This window comes from Fusarium solani, assembly GCF_023522795.1.
Source record: "Fusarium solani strain SB1 chromosome Unknown bctg00000008, whole genome shotgun sequence".
NCBI classification, from domain to species: domain Eukaryota; kingdom Fungi; phylum Ascomycota; class Sordariomycetes; order Hypocreales; family Nectriaceae; genus Fusarium; species Fusarium solani.
The window spans coordinates 2134368-2146729 of record NW_027072148.1 but is presented as its reverse complement, the minus strand read 5'-3'; the positions used below and the strand labels follow the sequence as shown (position 1 = coordinate 2146729).

General features: G+C 55.2%; 4 protein-coding genes across 4 annotated transcripts; 1 reads left to right on the top strand and 3 right to left on the bottom strand.

Moving 5' to 3' along the window:
• Positions 1–3152: 3152 nt before the first annotated feature.
• MRS44_012724 (uncharacterized protein) lies at positions 3153–5642 on the bottom strand (the record flags this gene model as incomplete). Its single annotated transcript, XM_046269379.2, has 4 exons — positions 3153–3454; positions 3535–4671; positions 4887–5132; positions 5357–5642. 4 exons carry the CDS (start codon positions 5640–5642, stop codon positions 3153–3155), a joined length of 1971 nt encoding a protein of 656 aa, XP_046132813.2.
• A 410-nt stretch (positions 5643–6052) lies between these two features.
• Positions 6053–6937, bottom strand: MRS44_012723 (uncharacterized protein; the record flags this gene model as incomplete). The annotated part of the gene is made up of 2 exons (XM_065618891.1): positions 6053–6506; positions 6726–6937. The coding sequence occupies 2 exons, from the start codon at positions 6935–6937 to the stop codon at positions 6053–6055; spliced, it is 666 nt and encodes a 221-aa protein (XP_065474963.1).
• Positions 6938–9143: 2206 nt separating this feature from the next.
• On the top strand, positions 9144–9443 carry MRS44_012722 (uncharacterized protein; the record flags this gene model as incomplete). The annotated part of the gene is made up of 1 exon (XM_065618890.1): positions 9144–9443. The coding sequence occupies one exon, from the start codon at positions 9144–9146 to the stop codon at positions 9441–9443; it is 300 nt and encodes a 99-aa protein (XP_065474962.1).
• A 1825-nt stretch (positions 9444–11268) lies between these two features.
• On the bottom strand, positions 11269–12269 carry MRS44_012721 (mitochondrial 37S ribosomal protein uS9m; the record flags this gene model as incomplete). The annotated part of the gene is made up of 2 exons (XM_046270897.1): positions 11269–11360; positions 11432–12269. 2 exons carry the CDS (start codon positions 12267–12269, stop codon positions 11269–11271), a joined length of 930 nt encoding a protein of 309 aa, XP_046132815.1.
• Positions 12270–12362: the final 93 nt, after the last annotated feature.

The following is a 12362-nucleotide window of genomic DNA, read 5'->3' as shown; positions in this document are numbered from 1 at the left end:
GAAACTAAACTAACTGGTTTCAGTGCTTACAGCGTCTTGGACTCGATGGCATTTTCCGATGGAAGCGACAATGGCGCATCCGCCATGGGGGAGAAGAATGCCTAATTGTTGTAATGTACTGTAGGGAGTCTGGCCGAGTGCAACTCTGAGAAGCACGTACTAACCTCAAGATAGAATAGAATACGCCAAATGTTTCTTTTTTTTTTCCCATTATCCCTTTTTTTCCCCTCCTCCTTTCACTCTCCTCTCCACTCACACGCCCTGACACAGAGCGCAACGCCCTCGCAAGCCACCCTGACCAGTCAGAAAACGGCCTCGCCTTTCCCCATTGGCTCAGCCTTTTTTTGGCCGGGTAGGGCAGAGACTTGCTTTCAGGTACCTGCATGAGAAAGGCTTGGGGAGCCCGCCTGCGGGAAGCTAACCGACTCGCCCGTACCTGTACTTCGGCCATGTACCTTTAGCATTTTCCAATGTGCATCACCCAGCTGAAGAGCATGGGGAAGGGGGATCATCCATCCATCCCCTCCCTCCATTTCAGCTGAGCTGAGCTGAGCTGACCTCCCCCATGCACAGAAAAAAAAAACGTGACCTTGCTAGAACCTCTTGTTTCAGATGCATGAATAAAATTGGGTGGTTGTGAATGGTGATTGCTATTCTCGTCTCCTTACGTGCATGTAAGAGATATGCTGCCCGCTGACTCTCTCCTCTCCTCCAACCTCCCTCTTTCTTCACAGACCAGGCCGCATTATGTGGCCGCTTTAATATGGGCCGGGATAACTCGGGGAGACAAAGATAGAAAGGAGGAGAAACCCAGGCGTTGGCCATAGAAACTCTGAGACTGACTGTGCCGCTCAGCAGCATGAGAAGCCCGGCATTCGCGTCCCTCTCTCTCACACCGGTCTATCTGTTGTCATTCTCCAACCTCTCTCCTACAGCTATCAACTGAGCTCCATAGTTGTTTCCGATACATGAACTCTACCTCCACAGTCCGCCCATCTGCGCAAACAACAGCCACACCCGCAGCTGAAGAAACAACCCCTGGCACCTAAAAGTGAGATCCAGACAGAAGAACCCTCGATCCTTCCTAATAAATCAAGTCACATTTAGACAGAATCACATTTAAAAAAAAAACGTGTTCATGAGCCCATGGATCAGAGCTCAAAGCTCATACCTCCTCCAACCTCCACCACCTTCGGCGAATTGCCCAAGAAGGCCAAAACTAGAAAGAAACCCACGATGCTAACCTTTCGATAACCCACCAAAGCCCAGCTTCATCGCATGCAGTAGCGGTCAAAAACAACTTTCAGCCATCTCTTTTTTACTCATTCTCGATATCTTCTCCATTGACATACATTTCTCCAATTTTTCTCCCATCGTGGCCTCGGCTCTCCTTCGCAAGCATTCCCCTTCATGTTACGTTGGCCGACGACGGAAACACTCTTCCCCCTTGTTCCCTGCTAGGCCGCCGCGCCCCCTCTTTTGGGGATGGACCTCTTTTTTTTTTCCTTTTTTTCTCTTGTGCTGTTTTTATGTATTGCCCTTACTAAGAGGGCCAGGTTCCAGGTTCCTACCCGCTGCAGTGTCCACCATTTGCTGTCCTTTCCCATCATGGCGCGTCTGCGGGGACGAAGCCGGGCGTTTGTGTCGTCCCTCTTCAAGCCAGAGTTGGGCATGAACTAACACACCATCGTTGCATCCCTCCTCTTGTGGTTGGGTGGGAACTGGTTCGAAACTACCATAGGCCCAGCCAACTCTCTCACAACTAGATGCATGCTACTATGTCATTATCATGTCAAGTAGGTCAGTCAGTCAGTCACAACTGCAGTCAACCGAGATCAGGTCGAGAGTGATAATGATACATGTCTATTACTCCGGATCTTCCATCTCGTCAGGTATACATGTGTGTCCGTGTGCCATCCGATGTATGTATGTGCTATGCCATGGCCAGGCCAAATAAACGCCTCGTCTCGTCCCAGTGTTTCGTTCCCACCCGGCCAGCCAACCCGTGAGGGCTTCCATTCCCGCCCCCCTTCGCCCAACCTCCCAAAGTCCCATCCGCCCTAGCCCTTCTAAGTATAAGCAAGGCTCCCAACGGGCTAATAATACATAGAGTACATACGTACAAGCAAGTAACCAAGTCTATGTCGAGATTCGTCTGGAAAGCAAAACCCACTCACTCCCTCCCTGCCTGCCTGACCGCGACCTGTCCTGTCCTGTCTTGTTGCCTGACCGACCGACCTCGCCAACCCAGTCAGAACAAGGCAATGCAACTCAGTCTGAACGCCTTTGCCTTCAAGTCATTAACCGCGTGCCCTTTCCCACATCGGCCCTGCCCGTTCATGTCCGTTCCTTTTTTTATCCCCTCCCCTTACCCCCCTCCGATCCTCTCCGCTCCGTAGCCGACATTGTGTGTGTCCCGTATCCGTAGCGTAGCGTAGCATATTGTATAGTCCTTTCTCCGATTAAACCCCCCGCCATGCAGTCATGAATAATCGCTGTTCTGCGCCCAAGTCTACCCCTAGCAACGGACGCCAAAGGAGAGAAAGGGTGAAAAGCATCCAAGGAAAATCGTGAACCTGCCCAATGGGCTTACCGTACATCCAATGACATCAACCCGGGTCCGTTTCCATTGCAATCATATGAAACGGAACCCCAGGACGTAAAAATAAAAAACCGTTGTAAGAGGGACAAAAAATTCAAAGGGAAAAAGCAAACCCAACGGAGAAAGAAAAAAACTCAAAAGAAAAGCAACAATACCGAAGGAGGAGGGCGGGTCCCCTTCTCAAACTCCATCCCTTCACCTCGCCATCCGGTCCGGCCGCCAAAGCGCAAGAAAGTGGGTGGGATGGATGCGTAGTTGCGCGTCCAAAGTGTCAGTGACCAAAGGGGAAAACAGGCGTCAATGTCGAGGCGGTTGGTCCGAAGTGCCGTGGCGCAATACAGCCGCCAACCCCCGCGCCCTAATTACAAGGGTCACGTCTCTTTGTCGTATCGAGTGACAAAACGATGCCCATGTCATGTCAAGAGGGTGCCGCAAGTCACAGTCTGTGCTAGACGGACGGCTTGAATCTTTATCGAGCTCCGCCGCTTCCGCTGGCTTCTTCTGAGACTTCGTAGAGGTCCAGACAGTCTTCGAGAACTATGCGCTTCTGTTAGCCATCACGAGGTCGGGCCTTGGTCAGGAGAGTCTTGGGCATACCGGCAGTTATCTGTTCCTCCCACACCCCGTATTGGTAGTCGACGAGTCCGTGGCGCTCGATCCCGTCGCATAAACGTATTAATTCGTTACCCATCTTCTTAATCATGGCCTTTGACATGAGGCTCTGCGATCTCGATGGCTGGGATGAAGTCATCAACTCCATCTGGCGCTGGCCTAGGCTTAACCAGGCGTGATTGAAATCGTCCCATAACTTGATTCGATCGGCGTGGAGGTTTGTATCGTCTAAATTGAGGCCTGCAGTCTTGGTCAGCCATGTCGTCCTGCCCTGATGCTCTGCTCCCACCCATGCTCTTGGGGTTTGCGACAACACATACCAAGGTCTGCCACCTGAGACAACAGCCAGCTGGTGACGCTCAGCAATGTCTCGGATGCGCTTTCTAGGGATCCATTCATGATCTCTTGGAATATGGTGCCCAATTGTCTCTGGTAGTTGACCCATTTCTCCTCTAGTGCGCCATCTGGGTACTCGTGATCTTCTGCCATGGAAACATCGGCGCTCGCGGTCGCCTGGGGCATTGCGCCCACGCTCGACATGTTGCTCGCATAATTCATCGCATTGCTCTGCTGGTACACGTTTGCGGATCCGCTTGAGCCCTGCGCCGACTGTTGCAGGCCCGGACCGCCTGTGCTTCCTGTCTCGGATCCGAAGTATGTCGAGGCGACATCCGGCGTCATCATCTGCATAGCTGCAGGTTGCCGTGATCCAAATTGCTGCGCATCGTAGACGGGGTTTTGCGCCCCAGGCTGGGCCACGTTATACATCATGGTCGCGGCTGTGTTGTAGCCGCCAAAGCTCTGAGGCTGCTGGCGCGAGTCCTGGCCGTACTCGGACCCGTAAGCCATGGCCGTCCCAGGCATGTTTGCCGTCGAGAAGGATGCGCTGGGTTCGGGATAGTAGCTGCTGTAGTTGCCCGAGCCCCCCATCCCTCGCACTGCTGCTGAAGGAGACGAGGAAGCGAGGGACGCAGGCCGGTACCTGTCGCTGGAGGCTCCGGCGAGAGAACGGCGCGGCTGGGAGGGATCGTTGAGCGAGTATCTCTGGTTGGGGGTTGAATGAACCGGCGGTTCATTCTGCCTCCTTAGCCGATTCGGGTCGTCCATCCCCCGAAGACCTTGATTCCCACACGACCCTACCGTCGATCCCAACCGATGGGTGACCGGTAGTGCTGCTGAGTGTACGGCGGCCAGTTTCAAATACACCCGAGAGATCGCACAAGCCTTAGAGCTTTGTCGTCGAGAGAGGGAGAACGGAGCAAGTGATGTTCTCTTGCCTAGGTAGGTAGGTACAGGTAGATCTGCGCGCGCAAGATGGTAGAGGGCCACAGATAATCCGGTACAGTAGTAGGATGATGCTGGAGGGGTCACCGCGGGGTCGTTGGGATAAAGTCCACTCGGTTGGAGTAGTCGCGATGATCGATGGTCGGGGGGGTGGTGAGGCAGGGAATCGATGGCTAGGCGAGGTAGTAGTCGAAGTGAGAGAGCGCAAACGAGTTTACAAACAGGGTGCCGCTGGCCTATTATTCGCAACCAAGCCCAACTGATTCACTGGTCAGGCAGGGAAGCTGGCTCAGCCGGGGACCTGGGTGTAGCAAGGTAGTTATCAAGTCGAATCCCAATGACAAGGTAGCCGAGCTAGAGACTAGTGCCATTTATGCCCGGTAGACACTTGAGGTCCAGAAGGATGACGAAGAGCGAGGCGTTGGGCCCGCTGAGTAGCTTGGTCTGGGGCTCTGGGGGCCCAGGGCTGATTGGGATGAGTTGTCAAAACCGTTGTCTTGCGCTCTACTGGGAGTATCCTGGCCAAAGCCCCATGCAGGAGCCCTCGGCATGACAAGCTCGAGCCCACCTCGATCTGCTGGGCCCAGGACACCGCACCAGGGTCTCGACGAGGGACCAGAGCGCTCAGAAAAGCCTTCACTAAGCCAGTACAGGCGTCCGAGGCCGCCGAGTCGGGGTAACGACGGGCTTCTAGTCCCGCCGGCGAAGATTTAAGTGAGGGCAGCTAGTAACGATGAGGGTTGCTAGAAGGTCGGAGGGCCGGCTGTGGGGCCACGGGAATAGAAACAGATCGCAGAGATGACGAAATTCTGAAATGGAAGAGGATAGCCATGGCATCTATATAGCGTATTTGCTCACAGAGGCATCGCAGTCTCTGCTGCACTGCAACATGCTCGGGTCCACTGTTTGGCGGCGGCGACAGGGGCAAAAGAATGACTGATGGAGTGTGATTCGAAGGGGGTCGCGAGAAGAGAAGGAGGGGTGTGGGCGTGTGTCTGTCAAAGACAGGGTAAGGTGAGGCGGTTGGTTTTAGTCTGTCACCCAGAGACGCAGTGTAGATGGCGTCAAGACTGGTGCAGTGGACGATGATGGGGAATGTCTCCAAGAGGCATGATAGATCGTAGACATGTGTAACCCAAGCCATGTTGACAGTGTGGGTGGCATGGCATCGACGTCCTCTGCATCCTCTGTCATGGAGGGACGGAGGATCGAAGCGGCATAGGTGAGGCAACGCGGCAGACAGGACTTGGCTGGCTCACAGGACAGGATCCTGATGAGGCACCGATAAAGGCTGGCAACGGCTGCCCCGAAAACAACAGTCAAGTGTTAAGCCAGCGAATACGGAGTAGAGGGCTCAAGACAACGGCTTTGGAGATTGAGAGAGGATCGGCGTTGAGTCCTCACAACCCGCCCCCCTGGCCCGGCACATTGGTAAGAGGCGCGAAGAAAGATTGAAGGAGGGCATGGGCAGCTCGTCGACGTGGCTTGTCTGGGTGTGCGCCTAAACCCGGGGTGGACACAATAGAAACTGGGGCCTCTCCTCGGCTTCAGTGACTACCGACCACGCTCTGCGCCTCCAACGGACAATCCGGGAGTGTGTGCGTATCCAGGCTGCCGAGGCGGGCGCTGGCGCTGAACAGCGGCTCCAACATCTGTCTGGCTCTCAAGGGCTCGGAGTCTTTTGAGCTCCAAGCTCTGGTCAAAACTTCTTGGCCAGCGAGTTCCATTCCTGTCTTGCCGGTGAGTGGCAGCTGAAAATTGCGGCAACCGAGAAGCAACGCAGACGACACACAACCAAGACTCGACGCGGGTCTGATACTGTTGTTGTTGCTGCTGCTGTTGCTTCTGCTGTTGCTTCTGCGTTTCCGCGTCTACTGCATGCGCTGATGGTGACCGGTATTTGGCTGCTGTAACCGCCTGCAGCTTGCGTCGTCTGGGGCTTGTCCGCGGAGGCCTGGGGCCCTTGGGAGGGGAGTCGATAGTGGTGCAAGGCGGTGGTGGTGTATTACTATTCGGGTGCATAGTAGCGTGTGAGAGAGGAATGAACGGGGCTTGAATGGGGGTGCTTAGGCCTGCCCTGGAGTGGAGGATTGCAAAGTCTAACCACAGAGAGTCGAGTGGGTTATTGCCAACTTGAGACAAGGCCCGCCATCCTGAATTATTACTGGCACGTTTCTGCCCAAGCACACACCACAGGATGGATTAAGTCAGGTCAGGACGCACGCACCTTGGGCCCTGGGGGTCTTGTCTTCTGGAAGCTGGTTCCGCATCGTATGTATGCGCAGAGAAGTCGTAGCATCGTAGCATCCCGCTGTTGAACGAAAGGCCGAAACAATTGCGGGAGCCAAGTAGGGCGGCAGGGCGCAAGGGTGTACGGGTAGGTAGGGAGCGTGTGCCGTTAACACACACAGCATGCCGACGATCCAATGCGCCGTCCATGGTCGGCTGAGAAGAAGAAAAGTCCAGACACCATCGGCCGAAGGATGAACGAGTGCCGTGGTCAAACGCGGTTAAGCGGTTTTGGGCCAGGTCGGTTGTCAAGAGTCAAGCCCTGATCCCCAAGACTTGGGGATGTCGGTTCCGCAGTCAATCGATGTTGGGGTATCGATCGTTGTCTTGGAAGGGGTTAGAACTGATCGCAGGATCAACTTTGAGGGTAAAAAGCAAGACAACAGTGCTGGATCTAAGACAGCAACATCAATTGGTGCAGATGTCTCCTCCTCTTCCCGCCCTCCCGTCCGAATAAACAAAAACTCCTCTTGGCTCTGGCTTTTCCTGCCTGGTTTGGTGCGGCCCAGGGTCCAGAACGAGGAAGAATTTGACAGCATTGGGAAAAGCAATGCTGGAACATTGGACTACGGGCCAAGGAAAAGAAAGTAAGCAGTAGAACTGAGCCAGATTGAGGCATAGTGTTTATCCACTCGGAGAGGATCCTGAGAGAAGAGCCCGAATAAACGCTGACCAATCGTTGCAGGAGGGCGATAACGACTAGCATCCTTGCCTTGCTTGGAATTGCGGATGTTCGTGCAAACGGTGTACGTGTTGTCTCCCTGAGCTTGGATGCATTGGATGTAAACCGGCCCGTGTGTCTTCTTCGGAGAGTGCGATGGCGGGACGTGCAAACCACAACAGCACGAGCCCCCGAGTCCAAGAAGGTGATGATCCAGGGCTGGACGGAGCACGGAGTACAGGTACGAAAACACAGCGACGTTCGTACCTGGTGCTGGCGCGTGCTAGCGTTGCGTTCTCTTCCGACGGGAAGCCAATAGTGGCTTGGAGAACGCCCAGGTCGTAGAGGATAGAAGCATGCGGGCAAGACGGGCATAGGACGGGTCCTTGATGGGTCGTGTCGTGGAGGATGAGATGACCCCTGGATCCCAGCTCATCGTGTGAAAGGTGAAGAAAAAACAAAGGCGATGTCTAACCCGATGCTAGGGGCAAAGGCACTTTCTCGGTTGCCATCAGGCGGGAATTTTTTTGGTATCCAGGGCACCTGCCAATGAAAGCTTGATCGCGGGGCTGACTTCAGTGGGGGAAGGCACCATCCCTCCCAGGGTGACAGAAATATCAGGACAAAGGAGTGGCCAAGCCCATTGATTCTGATCATTGTGAGGCAACAACTTACACGACGTTAAGCTAAGAATTAAGGTGAGGCTGGTGGCGATTTTCATCACTGGTGCTTGTGAGTGAATGATCCTTTACTATAATATCAATGCAGGAGGCTCGAATAGGCAGGCAGCATGAAAGAAGAAGCTATAGAACCATGCTAATGCTGAGAGTTGCACTTCACAGTCACACGTCGTTGTCGATGTCGTTCTTCAGCTCCTGTTGCCAATGCTCTCAGATGTCTTCCAGGGTCTTCAGGTACTCCCCAGCCTGCCAGTTTCTGCTGCAGGCGCCACAGTTCAGCCGGCCAACATCTCACAGGGGAAACCAGCGTGGCTTACACGATGGGACCAATAAACCGAGCGTACTCCGCATAACCCCAAATTGTTCCTGATATCCAAAATGCGAGCTACAAAACAACACACAAAACAACACCGCTGTATCATCAAATGGCTCACGGCGCATTGTTTTCCTGGAACCATATACACACTCCAGGATGATACGCGCCTAGACCTGCCTCACTTTTGGCTGGAACGCCTCAGGATCAACGCCCGCATTTGACGCGACGATCGCTACCCTACATCAAACATCTCCAACGGCTGTACTGACCAAAATGTCACCCAGGGTGGCCACCAAGATCTCCCTCCCATCCACGACTCCACACAACACTCTAGGTCCCGTACCGGTACCTGACCGGCAGGGATTCCTGCTGAAGCGCACTAGCTGACGCGCATATCGGACCATGTTTCGCGCGTCTAGCACTGCAAAGGGGAACGCGCATCAGCTCTGCATGAGGGCTGTCCCCTCCCCGACCTTGGCTTGGAGCTGAGGGGGCGAGAATAGCGCTGTGCTAGTGTCCCATCCAAGAGAGCTGCCCGTTGCTCTCAGCCTGGGAGCCCAATCATGGTGCTGCCCACAGCCAGAGCCATTGGCCAACTGGAGGTCATCATGTCATGGGTTACACTCCTGTTCGCCTTGCATTTCGGCCCTGCAATGGAATCAGCAAGGCAACGCTTCTACGGCAAGTTCCCCAAGAGCTATGAGCTCTCGCGCCGATGCGGATGATGTGCAGATGCTGCTACCCGGCAGATGCTCGCGGGTGGACGTCAAAGCCAGCCATCGACGCGGCGGCGCGGCAAAGATGCATCTCTCGGAGCCCCGTTCTGCAAGCCTGCAAGGCGCGGCATTAGACTGGCCCGTCGTCTTCTGCCCTGCGAAACTGGGCCGTCCCGTACTGGGCGAGCAAGCGAGCGAGCGAGAGATCAAGCGACGACGATCTCAGCCTCACCCAGGAGGCGTTGGACTCTGCTCCCCTCCCATCCCCTCCCCTCCCGCCTAGCCGACTTTGTGCGGATACCGGTCCGTATGGCACTGACCTGACCAGACCAGACCAGACCAGAACAAAGGTACCGAAGTACAGAGTGCCGCAACGGTTTTCTGCCCGCAACAGGGCTTGCTGTCCACTCGTGGCTGCGTCCGCCCCAGACGCCGACCTCAAACCACAGTCCGCCCACGCTCGACGCTCCACCTCCGTCGCGAGGACGTACCTCTCATCAGACCTTTCCATCAGGGCTAAGTTGGACCCGCGTTGGCCTGGCCTGGGCGACGGCCTCAATCCTCAGTCCTCGAGCGCGCCGCGTGATGCCAGCCTTCGACTTTGCTGTCCGATGCCGTCATCTTCCTCGTTAGCCTCTCTCGCTTATCCATCATTTCCTTCGGAGGATTCCCAACTCATCGACCCGCCAGCACACCGTTGCGCCGCTGAAACCTGGAAGTCGAGACCAACCGGAACGCTCTGCCTAGAGAGGCTGAAACATCTCCGACCACCCCACCCAAACTCTTCTAGAAACCTTCTCGATTCTACAGCAAATCCACTCTGCAGCTGGTGCCGTTGCCGCTACCATGACCACTACCGACCATCTTGCCCACCTCCGGAGGGCTAATTCTAGCACGGTCTGCCGACCGTGTATGAAATTTAAACGGCTTGAACGAATCAGTGGCCCTTCTCCATGCGCAAAATGTGTGCCTTCCACATGGTGTTGTGCCTTAATATCCCGCTCATCCTTGAGCATATGCCGCCCTGGTGCCACATGTTGTGTGGAGAGGTTGCAATTACCACGGAATGAGCTGGGAGACGCGCTCGCATCAGACGCGAAACGCTTCACCGCCCGGTCTGCGATATTTTCCTTCCCTTGCCAGTGTTGAACTCCTCTTGAGCGGGCGATCGAGCAGCCAGTGCCATCGCCATTCCCAAGGATCCAACTGCCTGCTCCACCAACACCGGGCTAAGTCCGAGTTCTGACCAGATCCAAGGCCTACTGCCTATGGCCGTCCCTGTCTTGGATTGAATGGTGCGCTCGGTTCAGTGCCACGTTCTGCTGCAGGGGCACACTACAGTTGGTCCAGGCCATCAACTCACCAACGCGGCGACAGAGGCTCAGTATGGTCTGATGGACAGCATTATTCGGCAGCGGCTTGGGCCACCAACTCCACGTGTGGCTTGCTAATTACCGTACAGGAACGCTTTGCAGGGTGCTCATGGCTTGGTCCGTGACTTGATCCGGCTCGGCCGGTTCATCACAGTTATGGACCTGTGATATCGTCCTGGATCACATCTTGAGGCCGCTCTCCCCTGCAGCCATGCACGCCATCACTATCGGTGAGAGGTGCGAGCGAAGCGAAGGTCGATTTGGCATTTCGTGCCCAGGGTTCCCATGCATCGGATGAGGTGTTCCTGAGATCTCAACCTACCATGACGGATGGGATGGGATAGTCAAGGGCCGGAATTAAAGTCCCTGATCGAACGCCATTCATTGTTGGAGATTGACAGCTGTGGCGTTGGACGGCAGAGATTCGACATCCATCACCAAGGACTAGGCTGCAAGATAGACGACCCCATGATACCCCGACATGTGGATGTCACGTTTGATTCTCGCAACGAATACGACCTGTTGGCCACAGTGACGATTGCAACGTTCAACCTCGCCTCGGGGCTGAAGCCTAGATTCGGGATCCTAAAACTACACGATGATTGTTTTGTACAGGTTGGATGAGCGAGTAAGGGCGTGGCTGGCCCGTTCGCTATCCTTCTCATAACCACCCCCACAGCTGCAGACGCAGACTCATTCCAAAGTCCCTCATCATCAAGTTGTGGCAGAATCTGCTTATCGCTTGACCCAGGCCGGCATCTTGCGGGCCTTGACATGGCCGTGCTTCTTCCTCTCCACAGTTCTTGGGTCTCTCGTGATACAACCGGCTGGAAGATGGTGAGATTAGTTCTCACTCGAAAAGTTTCGTCATGGAAAAGGAAAATGTCACTGCACATACCCTTTCGAAGAGCCGTCTTGAGCGCTGGCTCATGCACGATCAAAGCTTTGGCGACGGCCAGCGTGAGAGCCTCGGCCTGCCCGGTGGTTCCGCCGCCTTCCACCAGCGCCCACACGTTGTACTTGTCTAACCGCTCAGTTGCCTGCAAGGCCCAGACGGCGCTCTCACGGTCGTGGACACGGCCGAAGGCCTGGCTAAGCGTCTTGCCATTGATCAGAACCTCTCCCGTGCCCTCAACAACCCAAGCGCGGGCAGTAGATTCCTTTCGCTTTCCGACTCCGACGGCACGGCCGAACTTGTCGACGGATACGGGGTGCGGTACGTTCAAGAATGGGTTGATATCTCGCTTGAAATCTTCCAAGGCAACCTTGACCTCCTCTGGGAGGAGCGTGGGCTCAATGAGGTTGAGCCGCTTGGCAACCCGAATAACCTTGGCGTAGTGGGAGGCCTTGACTCGTTCACCGAGCTTCGATCGCATTTCCGGTAGCTTGACCCAAGCCGTCAGGGGAGCCTCGCTCGAGGGTAGTGTCGGAAGGTGGTGATATTTGGTGAAGAGCCGAGCAATTCGGATGTACATCTCGTTGAACTGGGGCTCACGAGAGAAGTACGAGGCCGTGGACGGGATCGTTCGTGCATGTCTGACGCCCTGGAAGGGCAACGGGAGCCTCGACTCGGCCAATGAGGTCTGGTCATGTTTGGGGGCATCCGTAGATTCGGTGTTGAGAGTTCGTAGGCCGAGATGGAAGCTGGGCGGTTGCCATGCGGCTCGGGGCCATTGTGCGCGCAGGAGCTGGCCCTGGCATCGTAGTTGCCGTAGGCCTTTCGTGAATGTTGACATGATGGCGGGATCGGAGGGGGCCCCGTCGAAATGGCGGATCGGACCTCGAGGTTCACTCACTGCTGGGCCAGAAAATCTTCACGAGAATCGGAT